This window comes from Coregonus lavaretus, assembly GCF_964263955.1.
Source record: "Coregonus lavaretus genome assembly, contig: HAP1_SCAFFOLD_1891, whole genome shotgun sequence".
Taxonomy (NCBI): Eukaryota; Metazoa; Chordata; class Actinopteri; order Salmoniformes; family Salmonidae; genus Coregonus; species Coregonus lavaretus.
This window is the reverse complement of record NW_028158327.1, coordinates 1-11320: the sequence shown is the minus strand read 5'-3', so window position 1 is coordinate 11320 and position 11320 is coordinate 1. Positions and strand designations below refer to the sequence as shown.

General features: G+C 44.3%; 1 protein-coding gene across 1 annotated transcript; it reads right to left on the bottom strand.

Annotated features, from left to right (window-relative positions):
- Positions 1-1117: 1117 nt before the first annotated feature.
- LOC311124119 (cyclin-dependent kinase 17-like) lies at positions 1118-9397 on the bottom strand (the record flags this gene model as incomplete). The annotated part of the gene is made up of 10 exons (XM_084198328.1): positions 1118-3079; positions 3325-3402; positions 4051-4141; positions 4570-4612; positions 5775-5880; positions 6185-6282; positions 6622-6742; positions 7026-7149; positions 8112-8174; positions 9188-9397. Coding segments are annotated over 10 exons (972 nt in total), but the record flags the coding sequence as incomplete, so codon positions are not given.
- Positions 9398-11320: the final 1923 nt, after the last annotated feature.

Below are 11320 nucleotides of genomic sequence, written 5' to 3'. Positions count from 1 at the left end.
TATGAGGAGGGCATCCCCTACGTCATACCACACTAATAATAACAATTATCCACAAATAAAGTTAAAGTAATAATATCATACAAAATATCTGGTATGTAACACTGTTCAATAGACTCACTACTGTGATCACTAGGAGAGCTGGACCATTGTTTTCGAAGTGTCTCAGAGCAGGAGTGCTGATCTGGGATCAGGTCCTCTCAGTCCATGTCATCTTATTCATAGTCGCTCCTCGCAGCTGCTTGAGCGCGCAGAGCGGCGCACCCAGAGGCTTATTCATTATGATCTGGAAGGCACAACTGATCCCAGATCAGCATTTCTACTCTTGAGATGCTTCATGAATTTGGGCCTTGAATAGATTAGGAATGGTGCTTTCTGAAATGGCACCCTATTCCCTACATAGTGTACAACTTTTGACCAGAACCCCATAGACTGGTCTAAAGTAGTTTTCTGGGTCGTTCCTGGGTCTTTTGTGTCCCTTTGATATTTTAAGTAGAAGTTGTGCACCAATATTGAATTTTAAATGCCTGTTAAATTAAATGAAATTACATTTAATATAGACCACATGGAAAAATTAATACATCTATTTTTTTTTACACGAATAAAGACTTGCTAGAGTGCCAAAATGTCCCTCTGTGCATCCTCTGTGACTTCTTGTTAGATTTAAACCCACTTACCCCAACATTTCTCAAAGTTTTCACCATCATTTTAAAGCCCTAGTTATTTTGTTGCTTTGACAGTCATTTCTGAAGATTATCATTTATTTCATGTGATTAGTGATTCATTTTAAGGTAAAAAAATAAATAAACGACCTGTCACTCATTTAAGGTCAACCCTGTTACATGCACTGAACTCCATTTTCTGGTGGAAAACTAAGCGGGGTCGAGCGTAACACGTCAACCCTGTTGTTACCCATAGATAAACATTTCTAGCCTGTCTTAACAATTAAATATTTTTTTGTGAAGCTTGCATTCAATTGCCCCCCTGTTGCACACCACAAGCTTCCATTCCCCCTGTCACAAGGGGTTTAAGGCTGATTTAAGATGAAATCATCAACCCTGTTAAGGTCAACCCTGTTACTTTATTTGGCACTTAATAGGCAATTACTAAAGTATTTTTTGAGATAGGGTTAAACATTTTATTAAGTTGAACATGTGCTCTTCATTACAGGATGTAAAAATTAGGTGAAATAAAATGTTTTTTTTAAATAAGTTACACTACCCAAAAGGGACTCATTTCCTGGAATGATATATAAGGAATAGGGTGCCATTACAGATGCAACCGGGGAGTTCAGTAACTGTATGTGTGCTTCTTTACCCACACAGAGCAAGCAACCAACACAATAATGATAAAAGCAATCCAAAACAAGGAACCATTTTACAGTTGGTTGTTTGAAGGAAGGATGGGAATGAACGGCAGAATAGAAACATAACTGTTGGTAATTCACACTTCTTCAGTCTATTTGGCCTGGTTTGACAGTGAGATTTTACCTCCGTTCACATACCCTTCACAACAGACACAGGAAGCTTGGTGCAATAGAGAGGACCAGAAAAGAGGAAACTGTCATCATGTGGTGGTAGTGGCCATGTTCCAGGTTGCCTGCATTGCAGTCCTGTTGCACAGATAATCAGATTGTTACATTTACATTTTACTCATTTAGCAGACGCTCTTATCCAGAGCGACTTACAGGAGCAATTAGGGTTAAGTGCCTTGCTCAAGGGCACATCGACAGATTTGTCACCTAGTCGGCTCGGGGATTAGAACCAGCGACCTTTTGTTTATTGGCACAACGCTCTAAACCACTAAGCTACCTGCTAGATTTACTGCAATTACATTTAAAAAAAGACTACTTCCTCATTTGTAGAAGATCTATGACCAATTCGATCTGTATCACATCTCTGCAAATGAGAAAGTAGCATTTAATATTGCAGGAACCCCCATCAATATGACTTAGTAATCTAATAACCTGAGCAACTCATCTGCAATGTAGGTGACCTGGAACATGGCCAATGCCTCTTGGTGTTCTGAAGAATAAAAATAAGTCCGATTTTTTGACATCTTCCTGTAATGCCCATATCATAAATTCTACATAGCGAAGTCTTTGTCTTACTGATTTTGTTCATTCATTGGTCATGAGTCATGACAAGAGACCACAGCATGCTGGAATGATCCGGAATCATCCAGACGGTCCCAATTGTTTCCCCATCGTCTTCTCTCTGGATCTAACCAGTAGGTGTTTGTAAATCTTGGTTGGGCGCAATAGGGTAGAAGCTCTCCTACTACATTCCATATACCTACTAACAACTATGCGAACCATTTTCACCAAGCCGATCACTGCTCTCATATCTTCTATCAAAATGGAGGTACAGTCTTTCAGGTTGGCAGCAGGTGGATATGGGATATGGTCACCATAGAGATATAACAATCTCTATGATAGTCACCATCCACCAGGGCTGTACTGGCCTCTACAGTATCTTGTGATATGAATTGAATGGTCCAGAAATATGGAGGTTGGTGTTTGAATACAGCACCACGCACGGCAACAGAAAAGAGAAAATCCCAAAACGTCAGACTCTGCTACAGCAAAGATCTATCTGTCTGTCACACAGTGTGTTGAGGTGGAAGTAATGGAAATGAATGGACAAAACCACAAAAGAAAATTAAAATGTCACCACTTCCAAATAATAAAACATCTATACACATTGCATGTTTTCTTTTTAAAGTGACTGAGCCAGTTAGAATCTTCTAGACAGTAGTTGGATTTGTAGCAGCAAATTCTCTCTTATCCCCAATAAATATAAATGTATAAACGTCTCTATTTTTTGCCAGTTTCACATTAGCCCGGGCCCCCATGGGCCAAACCGTACTGTAGATGGGGGCCCCTGGCAGAAAGTGGGGACACACAGAGGGCTGAGGGGTTGTCCTCCTACCCCCCCGTGGCCCCTTGTAGACAACCATCTCAGGGACTGAAACACCTCTGTCTGTATAACTGTTCATGTAGGTAGGACATCCTCCTCTGTTGAACACACCACCGTTCAGAGTTTCTAGAAGAGCATGCTTTGCCTTCTGTTCTTGCCGTTGCCTGAGGGTAGCAAAAACAATTGAAAAGTAGAAATTAATCATTACAAAAGACTACTATTGTGTTATGCTAAACCAGTATCGTTGTACAGTGCTAAGTCAACTGACTAGTATGTTAATAAAGTAGGTAAATGGAGACTATTTAGAGGCCCTATAAAATACCTTTTCAGGGGCCGGTGTGTTTTTGAGTGTTAGTTTGAGGTTTTAGTTAAACCTCACCTTTTTATCCCCCTGAGGGACTCCACTAACCTGGCTCAGGATAGTTAGAGTTCCTATAACCTGGATCTCTCTGCAGCTGAACCTCCTTCAGTGTAAATATGGATATGCCTGTAATGCACACACACACACACAACACAACACAACACAACACACACACACACACACACACACACACACACACACACACACACACACACGGGTCAGAAATAGAGAAAGTTCAAAAGTGAAAGAAAGATAAGAAACACACCACCCAGAACACTTAGATTTCCATATCCAGAACACTTAGATTTCCATATCCAGAACACTTAGATTTCCATATCCAGAACACTTAGATTTCCATATCCAGAACACTTAGATTTCCATATCCAGAACACTTAGATTTCCATATCCAGAACACTTAGATTTCCATATCCAGAACACTTAGATTTCCATACCCAGAACACTTAGATTTCCATACCCAGAACACTTAGATTTCCATACCCAGAACACATAGATTTCCATACCCAGAACACTTAGATTTCCATATCCAGAACACTTAGATTTCCATACCCAGAACACTTAGATTCCATACCCAGAACACTTAGATTTCCATACCCAGAACACTTAGATTTCCATACCCAGAACACTTAGATTTCCATACCCAGAACACTTAGATTTCCATATCCAGAACACTTAGATTCCATACCCAGAACACTTAGATTTCCATATCCAGAAGACTTAGAGCTCTCTCTTTGTATCTGTGTGTGTATCACTCACTCTCTGGCAGTGTGTGTGCGCTTGTCCCCAGGCTCCTGAAGTAGGGCTGTCTCATCGACTCATCTGCAGACATCCTCTTCTTGGACTCGTACTGAGAAAGCAACGACAGATAAACAGTTTGTGTGTGTTTGTGTGTGCGTGCGTGTTCTTGGACAGGGAAGCCATGACAGAGAAACATCAACTCTGCAAATCAATTCCTGCCTCCAGGAAGCTAAATAACTAAGCTATATTAAATATGCCACAATACAACTCCAGGAAGCTAGATAAATACATTATATTAGTTCTGCAGCACTGTACTATACACGTCTTCCTTCTGGTGAAGTTATTATGGGTGTGTTAAAGCCATATGTGCACAAGGTTTTCCTTTTCAATTCTCTCAGTTTTGTCCAAGTACACTGTCCCAATGTAACAACAACATGTTGCACATTTTTCAGATACAGGTGTTGGAACAGTGGTGCAACGCATAAGGGGATTGTTTATTCAATGAGTTAATGTGTTTGTATCTGTAGTGGGACTCACTTTGAGAAATGACAGCAGCAGTTCAATGCCATCAATATCCAACCTGAGAAAAAAGGAGCACACACAGAGAGGAGAGGGAGAGGGAGAGGGAAGGGAGAGGGAGAGAGAGAGAGAGAGAGAGAGAGAGAGAGAGAGAGAGAGAGAGAGAGAGAGAGAGAGAGAGAGAGAGAGAGAGAGAGAGAGAGAGAGAGAGAGAGAGAGAGAGAAAGGGAGAGAGAGAGAGAGAGAGAGAGAGAGAGAGAGGAGAGAGAGAGAGAGAGAGAGAGAGAGAGAAAAGAGAGTGAGAAAAAGAGAGTGAGAGAGTGAGGGAAAGAGAGAGAGAGGGAAAGAGAGAGAGAGAGAGAGAGAGAGAGAGAAAAGAGAGAGAGAAAAAGAGAGTGAGAGAGTGAGGGAAAGAGAGAGAGAGGGAAAGAGAGAGAGAGAGAGAGAGAGGGAAAGAGAGAGAGAGAGAGAGAGAGGAGAGAGAGAGGGAGAGAGAGAGGAGACAGACAGAGAGAGAGAGAGACAGAGAGACAGCGAAAGAGAGAGAGAGAGACAGAGAGACAGCGAAAGAGAGAGAGAGAATGAGAGAGAAGAGCGAAAGAGAGAGGAGGGAAGAGAGGGGGGGAGAGAGAGAGGGAAAGAGGGGGGGGGAGAGAGAGGAGGGAAAGAGAGAGGGGGAGATGCGAGAGAGAGAGGAGGGAAAGAGAGCGAGAGAGAGAGGTGTTAGATGAATGGGAGTGACTCATGGTGGTGTAGTGAACTCTAGGAAAGAAGCAGAGTAACTATTCCACAGGATTTCCTCCGCAGGAAGGGAGGCGTGCGCACACACACACACACTCTTAGAAACACAGCACAAAAGCACAGCACACACATTAGAAAACTTTATATTTACGAAACCCTTTTTGAAAGCAGAAAAGCCAGTAATACCACTTCAGTAAAAGGCAACACCCAGGGATTCCACATGTTCATTTACCTTGACACTAGCTGATAAGGGACACGTTGCCGTGTGGGAATCTGTAAGTCTCTTCGGAAAGGCGTCTGCTAAATGACCATGTCTCAAATCAAAGTTCGTCAGATGTTTTCAGACCCTACAGTAGTCTACTGGTGTCCTACTCTTCGAGGTCTGAAAACATCTGACTAACTTTTAATTATGAGTAAATGTCCCTTTAATGTGATGTCACCACTCCAACAGGTCCAAGCCCAGGCATGCAGCCCTTACATACCTGGGAGCATGGTTGATGAGGGGCTGTGTCTTGTACTTGGGAAACTTGTAGGACTTGAACTCCTCCATGGAGGAGATGCCAGGCCAGCTGTCCTCTGAGGGTGTGCCTATTGGAAGGGAGGGGGGGAGAGTGCATTCACAGGAGCATTAGCATTAGCATAGCAGCTGACTGCCTACAAAGATGTAGATTAAAAGTAGACTTCGATTAACTTTACTTTTTCCAGAGGGAATTTTATGCGTGGTGCCGTGGCATATACAAGCAAATTCAAATGACACACACACATTTAAAACACACAAAACACAATTAAAACACACAAAACAGTGCACAACATTCAATTACATTACAGAGAGCAAATAGATGTAATATCACCATGTTGTGTTGTTTTCCCGCCACTAGGTGGCAGCACTCACCCAGCAGTCTGAAGATGAGGTGCAGTTCGTCCTCCACAGTAGAGCCAGGGAACAGAGGCCTCCCGGCAGCCATCTCATAGAATATACAGCCTACACCCCTGGGGTTGAAAAGATTAGGTTAGGGGTCAAATAGAGTCAATACATGTCTTTATGGGGGGAGTCTATCCGCATCTTTCCACTTAACTTTCCTGCCCTCCACTGTAAATTAGATGCATGGCTATTCTCATTATTCAAGGAAACATAAAGACCGCCAGAGTGTGGTAGATACAGAGATCGATTTAGGGGTCAGGATGGCTTTCAGTTTTGTATATATATTCAGATTAGATGATCATGGCTCCTGATAACCCATGCTCAAGAAATGCTCATGGTTCTACTTTGGTTCTCTCATGGTCCTACGTTGGTTCTCTCATGGTTCTACATCACCTCAGCCCACTCACCACATGTCTATCTGTGTGGAGTACTCCGAGGATCCCAGTAGGACATCAGGAGGTCGGTACCAGAGCGTCACCACCTCGTTGGAGTACGTCTTAGTGGGAACTGACTTGGCCCGGGCCAGACCTGGAACAAAATAACAATGTGTTACACAATAGAACATTACTGTCTTTACTGAATAGACCGGCTCAATGTCAGCAATCATGCCGAACTGAGCCAAGCTGTCCTGTACTGTGCTGGCCTGGTTCTGCCTCCACCATAGTTGCTGGAACCAGACCACGTGAAAAGTAAATATCGGAGCCAGCTCAGTGTGGTTCAGGTCGGAACGATCGTGTGAAGAGGGTATTTGAGGAACAACCAGGGTTATCAACCCCCAGAACCCAGGGCAGAATGAGAACATGTCTCTTACCGAAGTCGGCCAGTTTGAGTTCTCCTCGTTCGTTGATGAGCAGGTTCTGAGGCTTCAGATCTCTGTGTAGAACCTTCCGTTTGTGACAGTAGGCCAGACCTCGCAGGATCTGGAACAAGAAGATCTGAGACAAAACAACAAAGATGTCAGACCTCTTCTGGTAGTCAGGACACTTCTGTGGAAATATAATCATATAGTATAATCAGCTAAATAATAATTATCTTAAGCTACTGTGTGTGAGTAGGAATAAAGGCTTATTAGTTTCCCTAATATCTCATTAGATTAGAATAACTATTTTTCCAGAGAGAACTTCATTTGTGGTGTGAAGCCAAAATCACATGGAGACACCCGTCAACGGCGTGAAATTCGCGTGTGAGAGTAGTGAGCGTCAATTCACATACACTGCGCAGCGTATGCCAACATAATTGGGATGAAAATCCCTAATAAACAGTTGTATCTGTTCGCTTTTCAGCCCCTGGGAGGTATTGTTGGGAGTTCCTTTTGACCTTAGATTCTCCTAAGGGAGCCACCGTACCTGGACTAAACAGTTGTTGATTTGCTAGCTTATGAGGATGTTGTTTCTAATAAACCCGAGCCATTTATAAACAACCACATCTCGTTCTTTCTACATAAAACAGTATTCTCTCTTGAAATCAGAGTCCTCCAGTTTTCCAGCCGTAGCCTGCCTAGACTATATGATGGAAATCAACACCAGTAGGTTGCAATTGTTTTCAAATATATAGCCTATTTGACGGATTAGTTTACAGCCCAATATATTTTAAACTTATCCGCTTACTTTACCAGCATTGCTCCGTGTAGAAGCGAGAAAAATAGACTTTCTAATTTGACATGCTATGACGCCGTAGATGCTCGCGGCCCGTCTGTTTTCTCTCATTCACTCATATAATGCTTGTTCACGCGCTTAAAATTACGCTTTCGTTTTAATTGAGCCCGATACGTTCAAATTATTGAGTTGATATTCCACTAGTCACCAGCAGGGGGCAGATGTTTTCTACCACAGGAGGAGCCTTGCTTCTCTATAGAGATACGGAGGCCTGGCAGGCAGCTTGTAGACACTCCACTCACCTTGACGTTCTGCATGCTCAGGATGTTCCCACAGTCGTCCATGTACTGCTTTAGGTCCTTGTCCTACAGGTGAGTGGAGAGGAAGGGGCAGACATTCAGTCAAAACTGGAAGGGGCAGACATTCAGTCAAAACTGGAAGGGGCAGACATTCAGTCAAAACTGGAAGGGTCAGACATTCAGTCAAAACTGGAAGGGGCAGACATTCAGTCAAAACTGGAAGGGGCAGACATTCAGTCAAAACAGGAAGGGGCAGACATTCAGTCAAAACAGGAAGGGGCAGACATTCAGTCAATACTGGAAGGGGCAGACATTCAGTCAAAACTGGAAGGGGCAGACATTCAGTCAAAACTGGAAGGGGCAGACATTCAGTCAAAACTGGAAGGGGCAGACATTCAGTCAAAACAGGAAGGGGCAGACATTCAGTCAAAACAGGAAGGGGCAGACATTCAGTCAAAACAGGAAGGGGCAGACATTCAGTCAAAACAGGAAGGAGCAGACATTCAGGCAATACAGGAAGGGGCAGACATTCAGTCAAAACTGGAAGGGGCAGACATTCAGTCAAAACTGGAAGGGGAAGACATTCAGTCAAAACAGGAAGGGGCAGACATTCAGTCAAAACTGGAAGGGGCAGACATTCAGTCAAAACAGGAAGGGGCAGACATTCAGTCAAAACAGGAAGGGGCAGACATTCAGTCAAAACTGGAAGGGGCAGACATTCAGTCAAAACTGGAAGGGGCAGACATTCAGTCAAAACTGGAAGGGGAAGACATTCAGTCAAAACAGGAAGGGGCAGACATTCAGTCAAACTGGAAGGGGCAGACATTCATTCAAACAGGAAGGGGCACAGAATACGGCAGCAATACAAAACACCACAACACAGCATCCACTAGATAGAACCTGCAATTTGTTTTTTATATGGACTTAAAAATACTTTAAGAATGAACCAACAGTACAGAAAAAAATAAGATACAATTGTATTTTTGTCAAACTACCCCTTTAATTTCACATTCTATTATCTAGTCTTTCCACCATAGGCTATAAGTTGTAACAGAAGGGAATGTTTTTGTGTCTCTCACCAGGTACTCAAAGACTAGCGTCAGGGACTTGTCTGTGTGGATGATGTCGTGCAGCGTCACTATGTTGGCGTGTTTCAGGTCCTTCAGTAAGGACACCTCTCTGATGGCGGTGCAGGGTGCTCCCTCCTCATGCTCCAGTCTGATCTCCTTCAGAGCCACCAGGTTGTCTGTCAGTTTACTCCTTCCTTTAAACACTGTAGCATACGTTCCCTGGAGGGAGAGAGGGGGGAGAGGAGAGAGGGGGGATGAGAGGAGAGAGGGATGAGAGAGGGGGGATGAGAGAGAGGGTGTCTGTCAGTTTACTCCTTCCCTTAAATACCGAAGCATGTCTCCTGGAGGGAGAGAGGGATGAGATGATGTTTCTACATGTTTGCTTTGGCATTGTTTGTGGTTACATTCTCCATGGCAATAAAGTATTCTGAATTGAATTGAAATGAATTGAGAATCAAATAAAAATAGAGAGAGAGAGAGAGAGAGAGAGAGGGAGAGAGGGATAGAGAGAGAGAGAGAGAGAGAGAGAGAGAGAGAGGGATAGAGAGAGACAGGGAGAGTGATGGGGGAGAGAGAGAGAGGGATAGAGAGAGATGGGGGAGAGAGAGAGGGAGAGAGGGATAGAGAGAGACAGGGAGAGCGGTGGGGGAGAGAGAGAGAGGGATAGAGAGAGATGGGGGAGAGAGAGAGGGATAGAGAGAGAGGGATGGAGAGAGAGGGATAGAGAGAGGTGGGGGAGAGAGAGAGAGCAAGATGGGACAGAGAGATGGGGGGAGAGAGAGAGATGGGGAGAGAAAGGGATAGAGAGAGATGGGAGAGAGAGGGAGAGAGAGAGAGAGGGATAGAGAGAGAGGGATACAGAGGAGTGAAGGAGAGAAAGAGGGAGAGAGAGAGATGGGAGAGAGGGATAGAGAGAGATGGGGAAGGGATAGAGAGAGATGGGGAGAGAGGGATAGAGAGAGATGGGGGAGGGGTAGAGAGATGGGGAGAGAGAGGGAGAGAGAGATGGGGAGAGAGAGGGATAGAGAGAGATGGGGAGGGAGATGGGGGATAGAGAGAGAGGGATAGAGAGAGATGGGGAGAGAGGGATGGAGAGAGAGGGATAGAGAGAGGTGGGGGAGAGAGAGAGAGCAAGATGGGACAGAGAGATGGGGGAGAGAGAGAGAGGGATAGAGAGAGATGGGGAGAGAAAGGGATAGAGAGAGATGGGGAGAGAGAGAGCAAGATGGGACAGAGAGATGGGGGAGAGAGAGAGAGGGATAGAGAGAGATGGGAGAGAGAGGGAGAGAGAGAGAGAGGGATAGAGAGAGAGGGATACAGAGGAGTGAAGGAGAGAAAGAGGGAGAGAGAGAGATGGGAGAGAGGGATAGAGAGAGATGGGGAAGGGATAGAGAGAGATGGGGAGAGAGGGATAGAGAGAGATGGGGGAGGGGTAGAGAGATGGGGAGAGAGAGGGATAGAGAGATGGGGAGAGAGAGGAATAGAAAGATGGGGAGAGAGGGATAGAGAGATGGGGGAGGGATAGAGAGAGATGGGGAGAGAGAGGGATAGAGAGATGGGGGAGGGATAGAGAGAGAGGGAGATAGAGAGAGGGATAGAGATGGGGAGAGAGAGAGATAGATGGGGGAGGGATAGAGAGGAGTGAAGGAGAGAAAGAAAAGGCGCGTGAGAGAGAGGAGTGAAGTAATAACAGATCCTAATACAGACTAATTATTATTTAATGATTGTGCATGTTTGAGATTACATTTACATTTTAGTCATTTAGCAGACGCTCTTATCCAGAGCAACTTACAGTTAGTGGGTGCATACATTTTTATACTGGCCCCCGGTGGGAAACGAACCCACAACCCTGGCGTTGCAAGCGCCATGCTCTACCAACTGAGCTACAGGGGACTACAGATCAACTACATTACATTTGGACTGCGCAGAATCACTGATCTACAAATCACCTTGCATCCAAAATAACTACCCATTATGTGATCAAGAAAATGAGTGATTCTGTGCATCGCCTTGCTCAAACTGATCCCCTCTAAAAAAACACACAGATAATCAGCTAAGAGGTGAGGGGTCAAGGTCTCAATGACCAGGTTAAGGTAGAATGACTGACTGAGTGTTTAATAAATCAATGGCCATGAGAAAACA